General features: G+C 40.1%; 1 protein-coding gene across 1 annotated transcript; it reads left to right on the top strand.

The window, feature by feature from the left end:
- LOC148853267 (calcium uniporter protein 2, mitochondrial-like) lies at window positions 1–24,913 on the top strand. Its single transcript, XM_088946232.1, has 2 exons — window positions 1–812; window positions 24,043–24,913. Exons 1-2 carry the CDS (start codon window positions 378–380, stop codon window positions 24,493–24,495), a joined length of 888 nt encoding a protein of 295 aa, XP_088802358.1. The 5' UTR covers window positions 1–377; the 3' UTR covers window positions 24,496–24,913.
- The last annotated feature ends 1,497 nt before the right edge of the window (window positions 24,914–26,410 follow it).

Raw genomic sequence — 26,410 nt, 5'->3', positions numbered from 1 at the left:
AAGACGTGTTTGAACTTTGAAGTTTTAACTTCATTCGGCATATCGCATTGACCACAGTGAAGTGGTCACAGTAGATCCGGACTCTCAGGAAATGCGCCACCACTGCCCGTCTTGACCGATTCAAAATGAAATGAGCAAATGACGAACCTCCATTCTGGATTTGAAGCCATGATATCGCTTGTTTGCTCTCTCGGACACGGTTAAACTGCCTACAGATGTTTCGGTCTTCGCCGTTGGAGGGTCCTTTTGGTTCGTTGGTCTCGCGCATTTAAACCGAACGTCCTGCAGTCGTTTCTCTCTTCACTTGTTTTCTTTTTATTCTTTATTCCGTGAATGATCTGATAAAGGGATACACATATTGATCATATATTAAAGTAATGTTAAAATTTTCGCGTAATCTGTTGCAAAGGAGTCTGTGTTTGTCGTCGGCCGTGAGACATGGGTGGAAGCCGTTAGGGTTGCGGTGGGTGAAGACCGATACTTCTGTCCCTCCATCACCGTCGAAGCAATTGCCGAAAGAAGATGATTCGAGCACCTGCAGCGGAGGCGGAGGAGAAAGAGTAAGAGTAGGAAGAGATGAGATATCGTTCGCGGAGGCAAAGAAGTTAATGAGACTGGTAAATGTGGAAGCGTTGAAGAGGAAGCTTGGGATGGAAAGAGAGGAGGTAATCTGCTATTCTGAGCTTGTCAACACTTGTCAAAGCATGGGCGTCACTAGAACCCCCGAAGAGGCTGCCGCTTTCGTCCGAGTCCTCGACGAGGCCGCCGTTATTCTCCTCTTCAGAGACAAGGTATATCTTCACCCAGACAAGGTATGAACTCTCCCTCTGCTCCTTCTCTGTTAATCAGGTCACTATTGTTATCGTTTTTTTTTTCTTTTCTTTGGTATTATTAACTTTCCCCTAACCCTTTTTCCCCAAAGTGCTGGTTGCGGGATTTGATTCCGCTCAACGCTGGAACAAACCGACTAACACACCAACGAGCCAGCCCTCGGTTGGTTATTGTAATCAAATTTTAAGGGGGCTTGGATTTTTTTTTTTTGATCAATAAGGGGGCTTGGATTGTACTCTCTGTATTTTTAGCAGATTTATGAATGCTATATGGTCGGAATGATCAATAATCTCCGCTAATTATTTCCTTGTTGCCTTCAACTACTTTAAACTTTGCTTTCCTCTTCGTCCTCCAATAATTATCATTAAGCATTAGCTAGGCAATGCTTTTGGTTTGTGCCTCTCTAAACAATATTATGTTTTTGGGAAAATAATTTCTGTTCAGTTTTCCAAGCTTTTGAGTAACCATTCATACACTTCCTTTTATATTTCAATTTGACGAAGCATCTTGTTCATATCATACCATAGTTTTCAAGGCACTAGGGCGAGGCCAGGGGACAGGGGGGCCCTTGTCGCCTAGGCGATGGGTTTTTAAGTAAAAAATATGTATCCTAGGGCAGTTCTCTAGGTTCCATAACCTTATTTCCTTAATAATTATCCATAATTTTCATAAGAAAAGTATAAACTTCATGTTTAAGTATAGAAAATCAACATATTCCAACATATTCATGAGAAGAAAAAGGAGAAAGAAAAGAAAATTCAAAAAATATAGGGGCTGAACCCCAATTTATGTTATAGGAAAAGAAGAAAAGAAAAGGTTGAAGAAGAAGTGGAAGAAGAAAATGTGTTGACTAGACAACATTTTAAGTTCTTCCTTACTTATTGGTTCAGGTTTTCAAGTCTTTGAACAATACAGCATTTAGCAATGTTTGTCTTGATTAAACCCTAACAAATAACAAAAATAATAAAAGAAATTCGTATATAAACACACAATTAATATTTTTGTTTAATAATGTCTATTTTATAATTTAACCACAGAAAGTTAAGAAAATATTTTTTTATAACACACTGTACAAAACTTCTTGGTGGTTTGGTGAGGCGAGCCCCCAAGGACGCCTTGTCTAGGCGCTTACTTGACAACTATGTTTCACACCATAGGAAAAATCTGTAGAAAACTTGTAAACTTGTTACCTGAAACTTTGACCCTGATAATGTAAGATCTTTCAAGGAAAGTTGATTCTGCACGGTCTTTTTGAAACATTTTTCCACACAAACCCACAATCCTGCTTCTATCTTGCCCAGGCTTATTTGTTGGTTATGCCTTCAACCACCTGTAAGTGACTGTGGAAAAGATTCCAGACTAAAAAAATAGAAACAATTTTTATCTAAGGGTATCATTGATATATGATAAAACATTTCTGGGGTAAAATAATCACCCTTATACCTTTTTGGCTGAAAAAAGTTCCATTACTCAGGAGTAAAACAACAACACAACCATAGATTTCAAAGGCTCCAAGGTGAGGCTAGGCAACTGGGGTGGGGGTGCCTTGTTGCCTAGGCAATGGATATTTTTTTTAAATAAAAAAATGAATCCTAGGGTAGTTCCCTAGGTTCTATAGCAACTAGAAACCATCATTCATTAATAACTATCTATAATTTTCATAAAAAAGTATAAAATTCATATTCAAATGTAGAAAATCAACATATTCATGAGAAGAAAAAGAAGAAAGAAAAGAAAATTCAGAAAACATAGGGGCTCAGCCCCTATTTTTGCATTAGGAAAAGAAGAAAAGAAAAGGTGGAACAAGAAGAAATTAGCATATAAAACCACAAAATGAATATTTTAGTTTATAATGTCTATTTTACTATTATATTTTCAAAAAATTAAGAATATAAAAGTATTTCATAGCGCCAGGTGCAAATTTGCTTGACAATTAAGCGAGGTGAGTCTCCATGAGTGCCTTATCACCTAGGTGTTGCCACAACAACTCTGAACACAACAGGACAAGCATCAACAAGAACAACAACTAGCAACATCTATACATAACACTAGAATTATCAGCTAGGAGACAACAAAGACAATAGTCACAATACAAGATAACCACAACAAAATCAAGACACTGCTGACTCCACACCCCTGCAATCCTTAGCTAACATTAGCAACCTAACTAGGCATATCACCTTCTAATCTGGCAGATGCAGAGAAGCCTTTCTGGACAGCAACATGAGCTGCTCAATTTGCCGATATTCTGGTATGAGAAAAAGCTATGTCCAGGCCCAACATAACCCCAAAATATTTAGGATCAAGAGGTGAACTTCTGAACAACTGTCTACCCTTTTGGATAACCAGTCTACAAGAGATTTATAATCACTTTCCATCACTACCTGATGTTGATTTAATCTTTTGACTAATTTAACACCTTCAAAAGCAGCAAGAGTTCTGGTTGTTTAGGAGGCATAGCCAAACGAAAGCTATATTGGATTGCCGAGCACTTTCCTTTAATACCATGGGCATCATTATCATCGTCATCATCATCATCTTCAGATTATCCAAAGTTTTCCTGCATACCCTATCAATCACAAGTTCACAACCAAAGGGTTTGGAACTTATCCATTAAAACAGCATCATTTTGAGCCAACCAAATATTCCATAATAGTAAAGCAGTAGAAATAAGTAAATCAGATTTTATTTCACTCTGAGAGCAGCTAAGTCCTGACCCATTTACTGAACGAGGATGTAAAACAATCCACCTGACCAATACTATCAAAGTTTAGGCCTAAAACACTACCAAACCATGAGGTTTCATATGCCCACAACCACACAAAGCATGGAAGACATATTCATATTCCATAAAACATATATGACACTTCGAATCTGGGCAGTATTCATTTCAGACATATTTGCTTTCACTGCAATAGCAGTGGAGGGCTTGGAGGAGGGCTTGGAGGAGGAGACAATTAACTACTTAGAGGGGATAGAGAAGAGGTTGTCGGTGGAGAAAGAAAAACCGAATGTTAGAAAAGGGGGAAGTTCTTTCAAGAAAAACAGGGAAATGCTAAGACTCTCTTGGGGTTTGAATGAGAAGGTGGGGAAAGGGGAGGATCAGGTGATGGGAGGGGGAAAGAAGGGTAGAGAAAAGTGAAAGGCTAGGACAAAAGGGGGGTGTTCTTATTGTATTTTCTTTATGGAGTTAAAAGTCTTGTCTTGGAATTTGAGGGGTTTAGGGTCAAGGAGAAGAAGGATGGTGGTGTGCGACTTATTGAAGAGATGGAGGTCGGAGGTGGTTTTCTTGCAAGAATCCAAATTGGAAGTGGTGCAAGCTGAAACAATCAGGAGTATCCGGGGAAAAGGGAAGTTAGATGGATCTACAAACCATCTAGAGGAAGTGCAGGAGGCCTAATTACCATGTGGGATAGATTGAAATGCAAGATGATTGACTCCCATGTTGGTGATTTCTCCATTTCAGTTGAATTAGAGTGGGAGGGGGGAGTAAGGGGTTTGCTTACTAATGTTTGTGGCCCAACTTTAAATGAAGAAAAGGAAAGGCTTTGGGGGGATTTATTTGAAGCAAGAGGGTCTTCCACAATTCCTTGGGTAGTAGGGTGAGACTTCAATGTAACTAGATTTTTGGAAGACAGAAATGGAGGTAGAAACGGAACTACAGACAGAAGGCGATTTGCAAATTTTGTAAATCAATTTGAACTAATAGATCTTCCTCTAATAGGGGCCCAGTTTATGTGGACAAGCAACAAAGAAAATCCTGTCCTAGTAAAACTTGATAGATTTTTGGTGTCCTCGGGGTGGGACCTATACCAAAACCTAAAACTGCAGGCTTTGTTAAGGTCAATTTCAGACCATTTCCTTCTTCAACTAGTTTGTCCTCTATTGCTCTTGTTAATATCATCCCATATTTGACTTTCTAGCCTAAATATCTTCAATGAGAGAAAAACCACACTGAAATTCTGGCCATCGATTTTCATCCTATCCACCTGGAATTTCCTATTAGGTTCTTCGTTAACCTACGAAGGTGTAGTTTTACTTCTCCCTTCTCCACAAGCCTTTTAGTTGGTCTCCGAAGAATCACTGCTGGATTCATCATCCCTTAGCTGCCTCGTTTCTCTTTTGGCCATCTCATTCTAAACTACACCTTGTTTTCTTGGTAAACACACACTAGGGTATCAGAATAGTTTTGGAGTCAAAACTACTGCTGGCGGCACCAACCTTTTTGTTATTTATATTAGGGTGACTCACTTTAAAATAAAAGAGGGTAAAAATACATATGTGCCCCTATGGCACTAAACTAAAGAAAAGACTAACATATTCAACACTCCCCCTCAAGTTGGGACATAGATATCAATCATGCCCAACTTGTCACAGATGTCATCGTGCTGTGAGTGATATAAGCCTTTAGTAAATATGTCTGCAAGTTGCTCCTTAGAACTAACATATGGGGTGCACACTTCCCATTAACAATTTTCTCTCTGATAAAGTGTTTGCCAACCTCAGTATGTTTAGTTCTATCATGAAGAACTGGGTTGGTTGCAATGTTGATGACAGCCTTGTTATCACAATACAAGGTAGTGGGGCTATCAACTGGAAAACCCAGTTCGCTCAACAAATTTTTTATCCACATAGCTTCAGCCACCCCATGGGACATTGCTCTATACTCAGGTTCATCACTAGACCTAGCCACCACACTTTGTTTCTTGCTTTTCCATGTTGACTAGGTTTCCTCCCACAAAAGAACAATACCCACTAGTGGACTTTCTGTCATCAACTGATCTAGTCCAGTCAGCAACTGTATATACTTCAATCTTCAAGTGCCCATTCTTTTGGAATAGCAAACTGGCTCTTGGAAACTTCTTTAGATATCTAAGGATTCTCTAGACTGCCTCTAAGTGTGTGGTCTTAGGAGCATGCATGAACTAATTAAGAACCTCCATGACATAAGCAATGTCTGGCAGAGTCATGGGCAAATATAGGAGCCTTCCCACAAGTCTTTGAAATTGTTTTACATCCTTGATAATTTCACCACAACAGTCCCCCAATATGTGGTTTGGATCAATGGGAGAGTCAACTGGCTTAACCCCTAGTTTTCTTGAATCCTGTAATAGATCTAGGATGTATTTCCTTTGAGAAATGAAGATCCCCTTTTGTGAGCGGGCCACTTCAATTCCAAGGAAATACTGTAAGGGACCTAGATCCTTCACTTCAAATTGAGTGGCTAATAGGTCCTTTAGCCTCTAAATTTCAACTTTCCAGTCACTTGTGATCACTATGTCATCAACATACACTATCAAGGCTGCAATCTTTCCTTCCCCCCTTTTCACAAATAATGTATGGTCAATCTGACAATGTGTGTAGCTAGTATGCTGCATAGCCAGATGAAATTTATTGAACCAATCTCTTGGTGATTGTTTTAGATTATACATGGACCTCTTTAACCTGCAAACTTTTTGCTCTTTGCCTTGGGCATTAAAGCTAGGGGGTTGTACCACGTACACCTCTTCCTCAAGATCTCCTTTCAAGAAGGCATTTTTAATGTCTAGTTGATGAAGATCCCAATCAAGATTTGCAACAAGAGAAAAAAGAATTTCGATGGAGTTCATCTTAGCTGTTGAAGCAAAAGTCTCTGCATAATCTACTCCATATACCTTGGTAAACCCTTTTGCCACCAACCTAGCCTTGTACCTTTCTACTATGCCATCAGCCTTGTGCTTCATTGTAAACAACCACTTACACGGTTACACCCTACCGATTCCTTACCCTCAGGAAGATCCACTAACTCCCATGTACCATTTTTATGTAAGGCATTTTTATCTTCTTTCATTGCATCTGTCCATTTAGGTACTAAGAGAGCTTCTTCCACATTTTTAGGGATAGGAACATTGTTAATGGAAGAAAAGAAAGCACGAAAAAAGGGTGAGATGTTCTCATAGGAAACAAAATGGGAAATAAGATGCTTGGTGGTACAATACCTAACTCCCTTTTTGCAATAGGGATGTCTAGATTATTGGCAAATGAAGTATCAATAGCAAGAGGATCAGAAACATCAATAGGAATAAGACTACTTGGTTGGATAGGATCTGTCCTTGGTGAATTTGATGATGTTGGTGGTACAGTTTCAAGTTGCTCCATAGCTCTTGAACTCGGTTGGCCCTTGCAACGACGAATAAAAACACGGAATGGAGGAGGATCAGGCAGAGGGGGAAGAACCTGAACTTGTTTCTCCTCCACCTTACTCTCCTCCTAAGGAGAATAGAGAAAAATGGGTCAATCTCAAAGAAAGACATGTTCATAGACACATAGTATTTTTTGGAAATGGGATCAAAACACCGGTAACCCTTCTGAGAAGATGGAGAACCCAAGAATACATAGGGAATGGTACGGGGATCAAGTTTACCATGAGTAAGAGATAGGTCTTGAACAAAACAACAACAACCAAACACACAGATAGGAATGGAGAAGAGGGGGGCCTTGGGAAATAGGAGCTGATGAGGGGCTTTGTACCCTAACAAGCAAGATGGCATATGGTTGATAAGATAGGCAACACACGTGTATGAATAACCCACAAGCAACTTCAAGGAGATGGCGTTTTTTCTTTCGGCAACACCATTCTATTGGGGGTTCTAGCACAAGAGCTACAATGGATGGATCCACGCGAAGCAAAAAACTCCGTGAGATACCTATGGAAGTACTCTTTGGCATTGTCCCACTGGAAAATCTGGATCTCCGTTTGAAATTGAGTGAATATCAAGTGTTGGATATCTTTAATAAATTTGGGTACTTCATCTTGGGGCCACATAAGATACACCCATGTATATCGGGAGTAATCATCAATAACCGTAATGAAATACTTGTAGCTAGTCTCGGATGTTAAAGTAACAAGGCCCCAAACATCAGAATAAACAATATGGAAAAGAAAATCAGATTTGTTATTCCTTGAAGTAAAATGATTTCTACAATCTTTGCTCAACTGACAAGTTTGACATGTGAGTTCAGACATTGACACCGTCTAAAACAAATATGAAACCAAAACTTTCAACAACTCAAAAGATAAATCATCCAAACGACTATGCCATAAATAGACTTGACTCTTATTAGATAGACTCTTGGACTCAATAGCCGTAAGACTAGCTTTAGTCTCCAACATGTAAAGACCATCCACGATACGCCCTCTACCAATCATCTTCCCCGAGGCCAAATCCTGTATCACACAAGAAGAAGGGAAAAAAGTTTACTGAGCAGTTTAACGAATTTGTTATTGTTAGTGTAGGGGTATTTCTATATTTATACTTATGTTGAGGTTGCTGATCTGTAATATTATATTAGAACTAGTGCCCCTCACTTAAATAAGGGCACATGTATCTTTTCCCTAATTCGAACCAGACTTTTCTTCTCTCCTTTTCTCCTCCTTTCTCTCTTTCTTTCTTCCTTCTTTCTTCTTCTTTCTTCTTGGTTATCAAACTAACAAAACTCAAAGGCAGGCCAAATTATAATGTGGTATCAGAGCACAACTAAGCAATTCGGATCTGCCCAGATTTCTGTTCTCTGCGCACTCAATCTAGGGTTTTCTCTTGATTTCTCTGCCATCGATTGGAGATAAGGGAAATGGCTGAAAAGGAGTGGTCGCCCTCTTCCCTTGGAGGTTTCTATGCCTCCAGATGTGCTGTTCATGGTCGGTTGCTGTGGTTTCTAAGAAGCCCTCCCCTAATCGATGAAGAGAAGAGGGCCGATTCGTGTGGTGCAGTGGGTGTCTTGTGTGGATTGATTTTCTTCTTGTGTGGTTTGTTTTCGGGTGATGAGGTAAGAGATTTCTATGCATATTTTTTGTTATGAATCAAATAGGAAGTATGTTTCAGATCGTATGATGGGATTTCAAACTGTAGTGTGCTAGGGTTTATGCTGCTTTTTGTGTGATTCGAAGGGGGAGTGGTTCTCATATAGTGGTGAGATTTCAGGTAGTCGTAGAGTAGGGTTTGTGGTGTAAAGAGTGCTTCAGCAATAACAAGTGCTGAAACCAGTGTGATCAGTGTGATCAAGTAGTGTGCAGTGTGCCGAATTCAGTGATAACATAATTCAGCAATGGGAGATAACCGTGATAGTAAATCTAATGTGATGATACCTACTGACTACTTGAATGTTCAAATGACCTCCATTAAACTGAATGGAGAGAATTGTGTACCTTGGGCTAAATCTGTAGAAGTTTTTCTGAAGGCAAAGAAGAAGGTGAAACACATAAGGGAGGAGAAACCCTCCACTGGTTCACATAAGTATAAAGACAGAAATACCTCTACACTAACAGTTATACTACTAATAGAGAACAAATTTATAGGTAGTTTTGGAACATGTAGAACATCAGAAAGGGTGTGTCCAAGAGGAAGAGAGATGGTTCCTTGACCAACTATGGTTGAGAAAGAACCATCAGCAAGTTTCACCTTGTCCCTATCAGATAATAGATGATAAGATTGAAAACAATTTGACTTACCCGTCATATGGTTTGAGGCTCCAAAATCTGCTATCCAAGGGGAGTCAGAGGGATGAGAGGACACATGGAAAGCTATGGCAGAATTACCATTACCTGATGTAGACACAAAGGAAGTTGAGGGGGGAAAAACAGAATCCATTTGGTGGATTGCCCTCCCATACAACTCCAAATGGTCACAGAAAGAATTAATGATATCTTCCTTGGGATCACTCACGGGAGGGCTCATGATAGTGGTAGATGATTGAGGCTCCTGAGAGGCCAAGTTTGCTACATTTTCTTCTGACCTTACTGTCTCGACTTCTTATTTTGGTTTGATTTTTTACTCAACTTCTGGGCCCACTTTGGCTTCCCATAAAGTTCCCAACATGTATCCCGAATTGTGTCTAGACTTCTGACAATGAGTGCACCATAGTTTATCCTTGTCATCAACTTTCTTTTGGAAGTCACTCTTCTTAAAGGAATTACCCCCTCCTGTAACAACACTCCCTTTGGCTACTAATGTAATCTGCTCCCCCTTAGAATTATTCATCACATTCTGTCAACTCTCTTCTGACTGTACTAGGGCATGCACTTATTGCGTTGATGGGAGATCTTTACTCCCCATTATCTGAACCTTGATGGACTCATATGTAAAATTCAGCCCTAAGAGGAAGGCAAAACCCATTGCTGGGAAACTAGAGACTTGTAGGCTTTAACATCTACATAACATTTCTAGTCTATGTTCTGATAATAATCTAATTCTTTCCAAATAGAGGTCAAATCTGAATAGTAGACAAAGAGACTCCTCTCCCCCTGCTTACAAGTTGAGGCGGCAGCCTGCAGCTGATATATTTTGGCATAATGCTGTTGTTTTGATTATGTATATTTGGCCTATTCCCTTATCTCATGAGCCATTTTTGCCCATATTGAACGTCTTTCTCACTTGTGGTAGCATGGACAAGGACATCCATGACATCACTATGCTGTTTTCCTGGTCCCACCTATCATGTTCTACACCTCCAGACTATGGTTCTTTAACTCTACCATTGATATACCCCACTTTCCCTCTTGTTATTCTGTAAAGATTGATTCCCCTTGATCGTTCTAGTAATTTAGACCATCAAAGAGAATCACAGCCATGGGAAACTCATGTCAAAACCTCCACTCCTTCCACTCTGACTAGAGGTCACACCAGACACCAGAATCCTCAGAAGACTTGGTGCTTGTTCTCAGTTCAGTCACATACTCATAGTTCAGTCAAGTTATTAAAACTTAGTCCAGTCACAGTTCTAGGCACAAAATGGACCTTGTTCTCACACAGCATAATCAAAGCTGGCCACACAACATCACTTCTTCTCAGATTACCACACTGCTGAGCCAATTCAGATGAAAAATATCAGTATCAGATCTGACCAATCCCTTCAAGCAACTGTAGTTTAATAGGAATTAAGAGGAAAAAAACTGCTGTCACAGAAGCTACAGAACATGAAGACTTGAACAGATCACCTTTTAGGGCACAAAGAAGGATCACTTGATCCACATAGGCTGAGAAGAAACACTTTCACAGCAGTTACTGGTCAGTAGTCTTACATAATCCAGTTACCTGGGTACAGAAGGATCAATTAATCCACAAGGTTGAGAAAAAAAATTTGGGAACACCCTTCACTGCATTTGGCTTCCCTTCCCTTGGTGTTTTCTGGGCCCACGACTAAGAGGGAAGAGGAAGAACTACACAGCAAGTCTTCTCACATCAACCTGATCTACTAGACAAAAGAAGGAAGAAAAAAACTGCTCGCACTGCTCCTAAACCCAGATCTGTCACTCTGATACCATGTTTTCTTGGTAAACACACAGTAGGGTATCAGAACAGTGGGAGAAGAGAGAAGAGTTGTTTTTGAGTCAAAAGTACTGCTGGCGGTGCTAGCCTTTTTGTTGTTTATATTAGGGCTACTCACTTTAAAATTAAAGAAGGTAAAAATGCAAATGTGCCCTTGCGGAACTAAACCAAAGAAAAGACTAACGTATTCAACACTCCTCTTCAATTCCTTACTACTGCTGGCGGCTTTAACCTTTTTGTTGTTTATATTAGGGCGGCTCACTTTAAAATAAAAGAAGGTAAAAATGCAAATGCACCCCTGCGGCACTAAACTAAAGAAAAGACTAACATATCCAACACTCTTCTTCAATTCCTTCTTCATCTTTTGGTTCAGAAATTTCATCTCCTCAGGGTCATCATATACTCTTAGCCAAGGACCATAATCACCTGGTCCATCTCACCACCAACCACGTGAAGGGCCATATTTCACTTGATTTCTTCCACTGGATCCTTCATTTTAGAGTAGCCATAATCAATGTTTTAGAAGGCATGGGAGGCATACGCCTGGAGGCATGCCTCCAAGTGAGGCGTCCACAAAACGCCCTAAGGCATATGCCATAGGTGTTGATGCCTTTGAGAAGTACACCTTAGGTGCATGAAGCATACACCCCAGATGCCTTTTATATGCCTCAAGCACACGCCTCATACAAAAAAGATAGAAAGAAAAGAAAAAGAAAAGGGAAGGGAAAGGAAAGGAAGAAAGACAGAAAGAAAGAGAAAAAGAGAAAAGAAAGGGAAGTGAAGGAAATAGTAGGGAGAGAAAATTTGGGTCCCGGGGCAAACCCCCTGCTCCGACTTGCCCACTTGACTTGCTCACCTCGACTTTGACATGACCCCCCCCCCCCCCCTTCTAGCAACTATTATGTGCATTGTCATTCTTCTTAATATAACACATCTTCCATACAAGAAAAACAAAAAGAAAAAAGTTGAGATCCTCCTTCCTCTTCTTCCTTCCCCTCTCCTTCCTCTTTTTTTATTCTTTTGATGTATCATAGAAATTTTTTTAGAGCAGAAATAACAATCACATGGTTACAGAGTACATCCAGCAGAGGCACAAGATGCAAGCCCCAGCTAGAAAACAGATTACAACTGAGCCCAGAATAATTCAGACTTATGTACCCCCGTTTTGCAAAAAAAAAATCAGCCATTCCGTTAGCTGAACGCCTTTCCCATTGGACTGAAATTGTCATTATCTCTGACCAGCCACTTAAATCTTTCATATGTTCTTTGTATTTCCAAATTACAGTTTCAGGTTCCTTCAACCACCCTATTACCGGTTTAGAGTCACCTTCAAATAACAGTCTGTCATATTTTAATTCTCTAGCAATCTATATTCCTTGTAAGACAACTTGGAACTCCACAAAAACTGAATCCCCTACTCCAACTGAACCTGATAAAACAGCAACAACATGACCTTTAGTGTTTCTAAAAACTCCCCCTATACCAGCTAGGCCTGGGTTCCCTAGACTGCTGCCATCAAAATTCAGTTTGATGAATCCTGGACCTGGTGGTTTCCCACCCACAACAGGTTTGACCCTTGTAGAACTTTTAGTTACAATGTCCAAATTTATCGACATATCATCAAATGAGAAATCAGAAAATAATTTGAGAGACTTGGCCCACATTATAGCTCTATATAATATGCATTTCAGCACTGCTTCCTTACTTCTTTCTTTATCATTGAACACTCTACTATTCCTTTCCTCCCACACCATCCAAATCAATGCAGCCTTGATACATCTCCACAAAATTTTACCCCTTCTCTTTGGCCAGCTGAAAGTCGTTTATTCAAAGAGACTTCCAATCTGAATAGGAAAGCTCACCTGTGACCAAGAAGTTCAAACAGCTTTTCCAGAGACTAGCAACAAAAGGGCAGGATACCAGAAGATGGTAACAGTTTTCTCCACTTGCTGTACATAGGGTACACCAATTTTCAAAAAAAAAGGGACAGACACATGAAAGGTCATCTTTTTTGCAAAACATCCAATGTGTTTATTTTTCCATGGAAAACTTCCCAGCACAAAGCCCTAACCTTGGGAGGAATAGGTTTAGCCTAGAATTTATCAGCAGGTCAAAGAGGAGAGTTTGGGTCTGAACACAAGAAAGCCAGAAAGGAGGCACGAGAAAAGAAACCTTTGGGGCGCGGAATCCAAATCCAACCATCAGACCATAGTTGTCAAGGCAACTAGGTGAGGCTAGGTGACCATGGGGTGCCGAGGCACCTAGGCGATGGAATCTATAAATATAAAATTTATATAGTTCAGCCATATAATGATGACGACTGACAGCTGAGAGTGACTACTGATGACTGAGAACATTCATGGACTCATGATGATGATGATGAGTGGAGAAAGGGAGGACTGAGTATAGGGGCGGAGCCCCTGTTTTTTTTCGAAAAAAAATGAAAAAATGTCTGAGCTGAGAAGAGAGAACTCAGGACTGATTCAACTGAAATCTGGAAAAGAGAAAGAACTAACCTACTGAAGCTGAGGTGTGATGTTGTTGGGCTGGGGCTTGAAGTCTTCAGTTCTCCTCCCTCTCCAATTGAACCAAAAAATCCCTTGACATAAAGAAAAAAAAGGCTGTATACTTGGTCTTAATACTAAAATGATATCATGTAACCAGATTTATTTTAAAAGAATAAAACATCCAACAAAATATCAAAACAATAAATTAAAAAAATAGTTTTTTAGATGAATGTAGGCGCCTAGGCGCCTGCTTAAGTCTTTGGGCAGGTGCCTAATATGAAAAACTTGTGGCGTTTGGGTGAGGCGACCATGAAAAACCCCCTAGGCGTCTAGGCGTCGCCTTGACAACTATGCATCAGACTTAGAAAAATCCATGAAAATAGAGTAAAAAACTTGTAACAATGAGGTTGCCTTTTCTGATTCAAGGTCCCTTAAATTTCTTCTAAAACCAAAGTTCCAGCTTAACCCAGTTAATGTGGAGAGGGAAACAAAGTTAGAAACAAGTTCTTTTTTAAACAGGGAGAGAGAACACTCTTCATCCACCTTCTCTTAAGGAGGCTTATGCCTCTTACATTCTAAACTATGCTTCATGCCTCTAGGTAGTGGAATGCCTCATGTCACACCTCCATGTTTTAAAACATTGGCCACAATTTATTTCTTCATGGTCTATTCTTCCATAGGTTAAACATAGGTAGGTGCTCATATTGGAATGGATACCCTTGAGGTTGATGGAGTTGATATAATCTGTCAGGAGGAGATTTCCTGTAGGTTTGTGGCTCATTTCAAATCAATCTTCTAGAGACCTTTGGAGAATTGGGTAAGAGTGGAGGAGGACTAGCCAACTTTGAATGAGTTAGACAGGGGTTGGTTAGAAAGAATGATTAAGGAAGAGGAGATTAAAAAGCTGTATTTTCTTTGGATAGAACTAAGGTACCAGGTCCAGATGGGTTTACAATGACATTTTATTAGGACTGCTAGGGCATAATCAAAGAAGATTTAATTGGAGCCATTAGAGAATTTGAGGATAAACATATTGTGAGTCCTGGAATCCATGCCACTTTTCTAGCTCTAGTTCCTAAAAAGACTGATGCTAAACACCCCAAAGATTTTAGGCCAATCAGCTTGGTGACTAGCATTTATAAGATTTTCGCAAAAGTGCTCTCTAGGAGGATAAAAGAAGTTCTTCTTTCTCTCATTAGCCAAGCACAAGGAGCCTTTGTATATGATAGACAAATTATAGATCAGATCCTCATTGCAAATGGGAGTGTAGAGGAGATGAGGAAATCTAGCAGAAAAGGCTTTGTTTGCAAATTGGACTTGGAAAAGGCTTATGATTTAGTGGACTAGAGTTTCTTGTTGGAGGTGTTAAGAAGGCGTGGTTTTGGGAACAAATGGTGTAATTGGATAAGTGGATGCTTAAATTCTCGTCATTACTCTGTCTTGGTTAATGGAGTGGTTAAGGATTTCTTTCCAACTAATAGAGGCCTAAGACAAGGTGACCCACTTTTTCCTTTCCTCTTTACACTTGTTGCTGATGTACTCAGAAGATTAATCTCCAATGTAGATGAGGACCTAATAAAGGGTTGGAGAATAGGGAGGAGAGGCATTTCAGTAACTCACCTTTAGTTGCTGATGATATTGTTATCTTCTGTGAAGGGAATGATTTAAGCAAGGTGAATAACCTTAAGAATTTAATAAGAGCTTTTGAGCTTGCCTCCAACTTGAGGATAAACTTTGATAAAAGTTGTGTGGCTGGAGTAAACATGGAGGATTAGGAGGTAGAATCCATTGCAGTGTGTTTAGGTTGTGCCACTTCCTCTTGGCCTTTGACCTACTTAGGTCTTCCCTTAGGAGACAACCCTAAAGAAAGTAGTTTCTGGGGCTCCATTGTGGAGAAATTCGATAAATGCTTGGCGGCATGGAAAAAGAATTACATCTCAATAGGGGGTAGGGTGACTTTGATTAGGGCCATACTTGCCAACCTTCCAACCTACTTCCTTTTAGTATTTAGGATTCCCCAAGGGAGGCTAAGAAACTAGAAAAGGTAATGAGGGATTTTCTGTGGGAACCCGGAGAGGTGAAAAAGGACCATCTAGTTAGATGGGAGATAGTCAATAAACCTAAGGAAGAGGGGGGCCTAGGGATAGGGAACATAGTGTAGAAGAATGAAGCCCTCCTAGGGAAGTGGTTATGGAGATGGCCTTGGGAGAGAGAGAGATTATGGCATGAGGTGGTGTCAAGTATTCATGGCTACTCAGAAAATGGTTGGGATGCTAGGATATCTCGTTGAGCTGCCCTCACAACACATTGGAAGTCTATACATGGTATTCTCCCTCGCTTACTTAGGTTTATCAGGTATGATGCTTCCTCTAGTGATTCTATTCGGTTCTAGGAGGATGTTTGGGTGATTCTATTAGGTTTGCCTTAGCAAATCTATCTATTTATTATTTGGCGTTTTTTAAGATTCTGGTAGGGGTGGCTAGTAAGCTAGAAATACTAATGAGAGAGTTCCTTTGGGAGCTAAGGGAGGAGAAAAAGGACAATGGGGTTGGGTGGAAGGTGGTGTTCAAGAGTAAGAAGGATGGAGGCGTTGGCATTGGGAACATAAGAGAAACTTGGCTCTATTAGGGAAATGGTTGTGGAGATTTTCATTGGTAAAAGAAAAGTTGTGGGTGAAGATAGTGGGTAGTATTCATGGGCTTGCAGAGAATGGATTGGATTTTAGGATTCTGGCTAGGACTACAAGGGCATCACCCTGCAAAGCTATCTTAGCTATTTTGCCTCTGTTTTCTCCCTTGATTAGGTATGACTTGTACTCATGCAATCTCATTAAATTTTGGAAACATGTTTGGATTGGGGATTATCCTTTAAGAATGAACCGGTATCCACTTTCCTTATGCCCTCTAACTTGACCCTTGGATTTGATTGGAACTTGGGTTTGAGAAGAGATATCAGTGACTTAGAATTAGACAATACCTTGACTTTATTATTCATTATTGATGGGATTTTCCTGGAGCCAACAAAGATAGACAGTAGAATTTGGACCCTCTCTCCTTCGAGTTCCTTTACTTGTGCTTCTTTCTTTAAAACCCCAATACAACCTAATGTTCCTCTTGGTTTATCATTCCCTGTTAAAGAGGTGTGGTGTCAGTTTTTGTTGGGAAACTTTTCTGGAAAGAGTTGACACATGAGATTTGCTTCAAAGAAAAAGGCCCAATAGATGTTTGTCTCCTCACTAGTGTGCCCTTTGTAAAGCTGTTGGTGAGTCTGGTTGTTACTTACTAATTTACTATCAATTTGCAAACTCTATTTGGGAATGGTTTATTCCTTTGTTTGGGTGTAGGTGGACTTCCCCAACGAATGTGCAAAGCTTGTATTCCTCAACCTCCAACTAGCCAACAAAAAGGGAAAAGATTATATGGAGATGTGTTAGAGATGCTATATGTTGAACTATATGGGAAGAAAGAAACTCAAGGATTTTCTTAGGAAAAGGAGAGAAGTTTGGAAGTAGTGCTACTTAGTGGTGACTCATATAAGGGTAATACATTGGTTGAAAACACTGATATGTTTGCAGAATTCTCAGTGGATGATTTGCTAAGAAAATAGAAGGAAATTGCAATTTCAGCTTCAGTTAGGAAGGTTTCAAGTTCCTACTTGTTGAGCAAGAGCAAGAGAAGAGAAGAGAAGAGAGGAGAGGAGAGCCGAGAGGACTGAAAGCCCCTTCAGAACTTAGGGGGCGAAAGAATGATATATTATTATTTATACTAGTACAGTCGAACAATATAAACAGAGGAGAAATTACAACAGTACCCTTATGGTACTAAACCTGAATACATAAACAACTGACAACACTCCCCCTGAAGTTGGAGCATAGATATCAATCATGCCCAACTTGTCACAAAGATCATGATGTCTGAAAGCTGGTTCTCAGAAGTGACATAGGGGGTACACACTTCGCCTGTGATAACTTTCTCTCTGAAAAAATGCTTGTCAACTTCGATGTGCTTTGTTCTATCATGTAGCACCGGATTGGCAGCAATGCTTATAGCTGCTTTGTTATCACAAAATAGAGTTATAGGTTTGGTCACTGGGAAACCCAACTCCCCCAACAAATTCTTTATCCACATGCCTTCAGCAACCCCGTGGGCCATAGCACGATATTCAGCTTCAACACTGGATCTAGCTACCACATTTTGCTTTTTACTCCTCCATGTAAGAAGGTTCCCTCCTATAAAGGTGCAGTAGCCACTGGTAGACTTTCTGTCACTTTGGGATCCAACCCAATCTGCATCTGTATAAACTTCAACTTTTAAATGTCCGTGCTTTTGAAACAACAAACCAGTACCCGGATACTTCTTTAGATATCGGAGGATTCTCTCTGCTGCTTCAAGATGAGAAGACTTAGGAGCATGCATGAATTGACTAAGGACACCAACAACATATGCAATGTCTGGGCGAGTCATAGAAATGTATAACAATCTCCCTACAAGCCTCTGAAACTCTTTCACATCCTTGAGCGATTCACCACAGTTGTCACCTAATTTATGGTTGGGGTCAATGGGAGAGTCAACTGGCTTCACCCCCATCTTTCTAGTGTCCTGAAGTAAATCTAGGACATATTTCCTTTGAGAAATGAAGATACCCTTCTTTGATCGAGTAACTTCAATTCCAAGGAAGTATCTGGCAGGTCCTAGATCCTTCACTTCAAATTGAGTGGCAAGAAAAAGTTTCAATTTCTGAATTTCATCATCCCAATCACCAGTAACAATTATGTCATCCACATATACAATTAGAGCAGCAATTTTACCTTCTCCTTTTTTCACGAACAGTGTGTGATCTAATTGACATTGCCTGTATCCTTTCTACTGAACTGCCACATGGAATCTACTGAACCAAACTCTTGGTGATTGTTTCAGCCCGTATAAGGACTTCTTCAACTTGCACACTTTCTGTTCATTGCCTTGGGCTAGAAACCCAGGAGGTTGAATCATGTACACTTCCTCTTCAAGGTCACCATTCAAGAATGCATTCTTGATGTCCAGCTGGTGTAAAATCCAATCCAGATTGGCCACAAGAGAGAAAAGGACTCTAATGGAATTCATCTTGGCAACGGGGGCAAAAGTTTCAGCATAATCAACTCCATACACTTGAGTAAATCCCTTTGCCACTAAGCGAGCTTTATACCTTTCCACTGTTCCATCAGCCTTATGCTTGACTATGAACACCCATTTACATCCAACTGGAACCTTTCCCTTAGGAAGGTCAACAAGTTCCCATGTGCCATTTTTGTGAAGGGCATTAATTTCTTCCCTCATGGCATTTGTCCATTCAGGAACTGAAAGAGCTTCTGCCACGTTCTTAGGGATAGGGACACTGTCAATAGAGGTAAGGAAGGCACGAAATGAGGATGAAATGTTCTCATAGGAGACAAAGTTGGAAATGGGATGTTTAGTGGTGCACAATCTAACACCCTTCCTATGAGCAATAGGACGGTCAAGATCATTAGCAGTAGAGGAATCATTTTCAATAGATTCAAGGACATCATTGGGAGCCAAAATACATGAGTGAGTATGATCCTCCCACAAGGAGTCTGGTGGCACTAGAGGTACAACTTCCGGATTCTCTACAACTCTTGGATTTGGCTGGCCTTTGCGACGACGAGAAAAAACACGAAAATGTGGAGGGTCAGGGAGAGAGGGAAGCTGAACCAGTTTCTCCTCATGTCTACACTCCCCCTGAGGACAAACATGATAGAAAGGCTCATCTTCAAAGAAAGAAACATCCATGGAGACATAGAATTTACGAGAAACAGGATCAAAAACACGGTATCCCTTTTGAGTGAAGGAGTAACCAAGAAATATGCAAGGTATAGCACGAGAATCCAATTTCCCCCCGGTGGGAGACGGATTTTGGACAAAACACCAGCAACCAAAGACACGAGGAGGAATAGAAAGAAGGGGAGCCTTAGGAAAGAGAAGTTGATGTGGGGCTTTGTACTCGAACCGATGAGAGGGCATATGGTTTATAAGGTAAGTGGAACAAAGAACAACTTCAAGCCAAAACCGTTTGGGAACATTCATATGAAGTAGTAAACCTCGAGCCACTTCAAGGAGATGTCGGTTCTTCCGTTCGGCCACGCCATTTTGTTGTGGTGTGCGGGCACAAGAGCTACGGTGAAGGGAACCATGCGAAGCAAAAAATTTCGTGAGGTCACTATGAAAAAATTCTTTTGCATTATCTGATTGGAAAATTTGGATTTCAGTTTAAAATTAAGTGAAGACCATCTGCTAGAAATCTTGAATGATTTTTGGTACTTCTTCCCTGGTTCGCATCGGGTATACCCAAGTAAATCTAGAATAATCATCAATGAGGGTAATGAAATACTTGTAGCCACTCTCAGATGGTAAAGTAACTGTGCCCCACACATCAGAATGAACAATGTGAAATGGAGATTCAGATTTACTATTTCTTTGAAGAAAATGAGTTCTACAATGCTTACTCAACTGACACGTTTGACAAGAAAAATCAGAAACAGACATTGACTTAAACAGTTTTGGGAATACAACTTTCAAAGACTCAAAAGACAAATGACCAAGACGACAATGCCATAAATAGACTTTTTTCTTATAGGACTGACTCATAGACTCTGTAACATGAAGACCAGCCTTATTCTCTAGCATGTAAAGTCCATCAGCCATACGACCCCTACCAATCGTTCTCCCCGAGGCCAGATCCTGAATCACACAATGAGAAGGGAAAAAAGTCACTGAGCAATTCAAGGAAATAGTAACACTACTAACAGAGAACAAATTAATGGGAAAGTTTGGAACATGAAGAACATCAGAAAGGGTAAGGCCAAGAGGAAGAGACAAAGTTCCTTGACTAGCTATGGAAGAGTATGATCCATCGGCTAGTCTCACATTGTCTCTTCCAGAAAGAGGGTGATAGGTTTGAAAGTAAGAGGACGTACCAGTCATATGTTTTGATGCTCCAGAATCAATGATCCATGGAGAGTCAGGGGTGTGAGAAGCAACATGGAAAGCAGTGGTAGGGTTACCTGACGTAGATGCAAATGAGGTTGAGGGAGGAGTATCCATCTGACGAATTGCTCTACCATAGAGCTCTAAACGGTCACAAAAGGAATTCATAATGTCCTCCCTCGGGTCAGGTCTAGTGAGATGTGTTTGAGTCACAATAGAAATGGGGGGCTGATTCTCCCGAGTAGCCATGTTGGCCATGTGATGTTTCTTTGTACTTTGCTGTCCGTACTTCTTATTCACCTCTGAACCTTGCTTCTTAGTCAGATCTTGAGCCCATTTTGGTTTCCCATGAAGATCCCAACATGTATCTTTGGTGTGTCGGGGTTTCTGGTAATGAGTGCACCACAATTTTTCTTTATCTTCTGTTTTTTTCTGGAGATCTCCTTTCCGGGAAGAAGATCCCACACCAGTAGATACACCCCCTTTTGCAACTAACACAACAACATCCCCACTAGGGCTGTTCATCAAATTTCTCCTGCTTTTTTCAGATTGTACAAGAGCATAGACTTCCTGAACAGAAGGGAAATCCTTAGAGCTGAGAATCTGAACCCTGATAGATTCATACATAGGATTCAAGCCATGTAAGAATGCAAACACCCTTTGCTGGGAGACAAGCTGTTTGTACTTCTTAGCATCCTCATCACACTTCCAATCCACACTCTGGTAGTGATCCAACTCCTTCCAGGCAGATGTTAAGTCAAAGTAATAGACCGATAAACACCTCTCCCCCTGTTTACAAGTAGAAGATGCTGCCTGCAGTTGATAAATTTTGGCATAGTGTCGCAATTCTGAATATGTAGACTTTGCTTGTTCCCAGATTTCATTCGCAGTTTCAGCCCACATGAAATTCTTCCTGATTTGAGGTTGCATGGAAGCCAAGAGCCAGGACATAACAATACTGTTCTCCTGATTCCATCTATCATATTCAGCACTCCTGGAGGATGGTTCTTTTATCCTCCCATTAATATAGCCTATCTTCCCCCTTGCAGTGATGTATAACTTGATCCCTCTTGACCACTCTAGGTAATTTAAACCATCAAGAGGGACAACAGCCATAGGAAATGATAGGTCACCCCCACCCATTCCATTCAGCATTGAAGAAACTCCAGATGTGGCTGAATCTTCACTACTCATGATTTCGGGTTTAAGAAAAAAACAACAACCAAAGGGGTACTTCCGTACAAGGCAATTATAGAAACAGGTCCTTCTGACCTACGGTTTTACTGGGAGCAAAGACTGAACATTGCTGTTGCAGTACTGGAACAGGTCTGTATAACCTACGGTCTTGTAGGAATCCAAAAAACAACACTGCAGTTGCAGTACATAACCAGGTCTGTATGACCTACAATTGTACAGAGGTCATATGACCCCCCAATAGAATGGAAAATACAAGGTGAAGTTCACCACACCCCTAATCGACAGGCCTGGTAGCCGAACAGTCAATGACTGAGATCAGTACAACATCTGCTTTAGGGCATCAACAGTCCATCAAAGGGGTAAAGAAATACAAAAAAAAAGTGTCGAATACAGCTGCTTTGTTAAAGAAATACAATCCATCAATAGTCCATCAATCGGCTGAACAGTCAATCCGTAGGGCAGCCGAACAGTAAATGAACAGTACCTCTTTTAACTTCAGATGATAGCCTCTCTGTAAACCAGAATTCCTTCTACGAACCTCAGATGATGGCCTCTCTACAGTCGAACAGACAATGAATACAACTTCTGGGCTGGAAGATGAAAAGTCTCAGTAACTTTTGGGTCGAACTGAATACAACTGATTAACAGTTCGATGGATACAGCTCTGGGAGATGAAGAGACTATCTGCTCCATTGAACAACAGGTTTGCTTGACACCACCCTTCAGGCCTGGACGACTTGCTCTGATACCATGTTGAGCAAGAGCAAGAGAAGAGAAGAGAAGAGAGGAGAGGAGAGCCGAGAGGACTGAAAGCCCCTTCAGAACTTAGGGGGCGAAAGAATGATATATTATTATTTATACTAGTACAGTCGAACAATATAAACGGAGGAGAAATTACAATAGTACCCTTATGGTACTAAACCTGAATACATAAACAACTGACAACACTACTGAATTCCTCCACCTCTTGGTTTTATCATACTGAACTTTGATGGCAGCAACATAGGCAATCCAGGATCCTTTGGAATAGGGGGAGTTATAAGGGATGAAAAAGGGAATGTGATAGCCATGTTCTCTAGCCCAAGGTTTTAAAAATCAGACTGGACATGAAACTGTTTTGGCTACTGGTTTCTGGGTCAAACAGTCCGACCTTTGGTTTGAACCAACGGATGGTTCTGATTAAAAAATTAAAAAATAAAACTAAAATGAAAAGCGGCCAAAAACTGTTGTCCGTGTAAATGGTTCGACCGCTTGGGTCAGTGGGTCGCTGACAAAATCAACGTTTTTTTGGCCAAGGAACGGTTTTAGGAGGAAATGGAACTGGTTGTCTAACTGGTTCCATTTTCAAAACCATGCTCTGTCCCAATCAAAGTGGGAGATTCTTTGAGGGCCAAGATATTAGCAGCTCTGGAAGGGGTACAAAGGGCTAAAGATCTGAATATCAACAAACTGATCATAAAGGAGACTCTGAGACTGTAGTGAGCTGGCTAAAAGAAAACAACTCTAGGCTTTGGAACTACAGCAATGAAAAGAGGAAATTTAAATGGCTGACTAAGGACATTGAAGTTTGATGCACATGGGTAAAAATAAGTGCAAATTCATTTGCGAATGGCTTAGCTAGGCAAGGGGTGAATAGGAGTTCTGTTTTTTTTTTGGCTCAGTTATAATCTTTCTTTTATTTTGGGTGTATGTTGGCATTTTTGTGGAGTTAAGATATTTTAGCTCCCCTCCTCTGTATTCTTATTCTTAATTAATTAATGAATTTTACTGTTATTGATAAAAAAATTACTTCGCATTAGTTTTAAAACATCTTAGGATCATAGTTTCCAGTGGTTTTGTGTCGATAATAGAAAAAGAGCTGCATATTGATACTTATCCATGATGTGCTTAGATGGACAGTGAAGCTGTTTTCTGAAGCGTAAAACGGTTTGAGTGGAACTTCTCAATTAGACTATTGATGGAATACGTTGGATTGTGACACCATGTATAAACACAATTGCATGGGAATCTTCTGTTTCATCATGGCAGTAGAGCTAAAGGAGGGTGATCCATGACGCTAATATTTATTAACATGCTAGATTATCACGAGGACATAATAAAAGATAATTTGTTAACTTTTCTCCGTTGGGTACTTCATTCATATTGATCAATCTATTCAATCTATCAATTGTCCATTCTTATTTGAGTTTTAACTGTGTTCTTTTTTTCCCCATTGGTTTTCAGGTAGTGGACCTAGTTAGAAAAGCAGTACCCCTTGCTTTGACACCTGATGATGATCCCAGGAGGAATGAGCTGAAGTTGCTTCGGAAGAAGAAGGAAGAGATTGATATGCTGGCCCACAAGCAAGTGCGCCGAATCCTATGGTCTGGCTTGGGTGTTGCTGTTGTTCAAGTGGGGCTTTTCTTCCGGCTCACATTCTGGGAATTTTCTTGGGATGTCATGGAACCCATTGCATTCTTCACGACTACTACTGGCCTGGTCATTGGATATGCTTACTTCCTGGTTACATCGAGAGACCCCACATACCAAGACCTCATGAAAAGGCTCTTCCTGACAAGGCAGAGGAAGCTGTTCAAGAAGCATAATTTTAATGTTGATCGTTTCATGGAGTTACAGAGTCAATGCAAGTCACCACTAGATGGCACCATGGTTTTGAAGGAAGAGGAAAAGATGTAGAAAAAGGGATTCTTTTCATAGAGATTATGCTTTCTAGTTTTTGTTGATTTTTTATCATTCCATCCTCTTCCAGTCTCCTTACATGGGAGGTAACTTCTACATCGCATGGTAGCCCTTTGTCTTCGATGCTGGGAGCCAATTTTCCTATCGTAAAGTATTTACTAGCGGCGTTTTATGTATTTATTAGTATTCTTGTAGAATGACTAGTGTTAAATGTTAGAAAGCATGGGATGGTTGTTGATGCTTTATCGACTGAATCCACTTTCCCCGTAATTGCATACACATTTTGGTTCGAAATGAACTGTCTCAATTTCCTAGAATTTCTTTTGGATTATTGTATCTATGTGCATCAAGATATTGGTTCATTTCTCTCTCAATTTGAGAAATAAGATAAATTCCGACTCCCAAATTCGATAAACTTTGCTGTGTTCAATCTTTAGATTCCGTAGTAACCATATCATGTAAACTAACCTCTCACTTAGTTTTTATGTGGTATACTGGTATTCCAGGATCGTTAAGGGAAAGCTCACTAAATGTCGTATCAAATTTGCTCAGTTTAACTACCAAAGAAAAAAAATATCATACTTGGATCTGTAATTAATTTGTTGGTGAAGTCTCTAGCTAGTTGTAGTGGATACCTGAAAATTCCCGCCTTCACCCAAATCCGTACGGCTCAGTTGGAAAGAGTGCAAATATAAATTCAGAGTGCAAAACCTTGTATTTTATATGTATTTACACTATATATTTGTATTTGTATTCCTTCCAAACTGAGCCCAAGGATGTTCTACTTTAACTGACATGCTTGGATCTGTAATTAATTTGTTGGTGAAGTCTCTAGCTAGTTGTAGTGGATACCTGAAAATTCCCGCCTTCACCCAAATCCGTACGGCTCAGTTGGAAAGAGTGCAAATATAAATTCAGAGTGCAAAACCTTGTATTTTATATGTATTTACACTATATATTTGTATTTGTATTCCTTCCAAACTGAGCCCAAGGATGTTCTACTTTAACTGACATGCTTTTCTGCTACTTGGCACTCGGGTGTACGCTTGTTTGGCATATCACTTGTCACGACTCATGATTGAACGTGCCAGTTCCCAATGTTTCATTATTTCTTTCTTTTTTTTTATTTTATTTAATCTTCATTTCCTTTTATAGGGATTCAAATGAAACTAGTTTTAAGAAAGGTGAAATCCCAATAGTTTCCTGGGTATAGTATGACTGAAACTATAGTTCTCTCGTGTGCATGAACTGGATTTGAGTACAATGTGTGGTTTGTGACTAATGAAAACAAACCAACCAAAAGTTATCAAACTCTTTAATGTCTCATGCTATAGTTTGCCACATGGCATGAGGAAAACTGTTTCCTGTTTCTTGAAATTGTTTGTCCTTGATAAAAGGGAAAATTTCTTAAACCACCCTTATGGTTTAGTTAATTGATCAACTCTATTCTTACTGTTTATATATTGTCTTAAACTATCATTATTGTTTCTAACAATTATCTAAAACCTTTCTTGCTGTTAATTTTCTGTCACACTCCATTCAAATGTGACATCACTTGACTCGTAATTTTTTAATTCCTAAAATACCCTTCATGTATTTCTGATTTATCTGACTCCTTCCCTTTCTGTCCATACTCTTTCACCTCGTCTCGATTTTCAAGGGATAGAAGTTGGAAAGACCGTCAGAATTTTCAACTTCTTTCAAAACTTCTCTTTTCAAACGACAACCTTTTGCTTTAGGCTTAGAATTAGTGTACGATTTTAGCCAAGGTTCTGGATTGGCTCAGAAGTTGCTGAAATTGTGAAGGGAGGGAGAGGTATTTGGATAAAATTGGGGTTTCAAGGAGAAGAGGCAAAGAGTAAGCAGTTCTAGCTAGGTCCAGGGTTGACGTTAGAGTTTGGTGGGGAGAAGG

This window comes from Nelumbo lutea, chromosome 5 (assembly GCF_056320005.1).
Source record: "Nelumbo lutea isolate HS-2025 chromosome 5, American lotus-T2T, whole genome shotgun sequence".
NCBI lineage: Eukaryota > Viridiplantae > Streptophyta > Magnoliopsida > Proteales > Nelumbonaceae > Nelumbo > Nelumbo lutea.
This window is presented reverse-complemented; position numbering and strand designations above follow the sequence as displayed.

Excerpts from the sequence above, each read along its gene's own strand:
- LOC148853267 (XM_088946232.1), top strand. The coding sequence starts at position 378 with ATGTTAAAATTTTCGCGTAATCTGTTGCAAAGGAGTCTGTGTTTGTCG. Across the intron at positions 813-24,042 it reads TATATCTTCACCCAGACAAG|GTAGTGGACCTAGTTAGAAA; the intron begins GTATGAACTCTC and ends ATTGGTTTTCAG.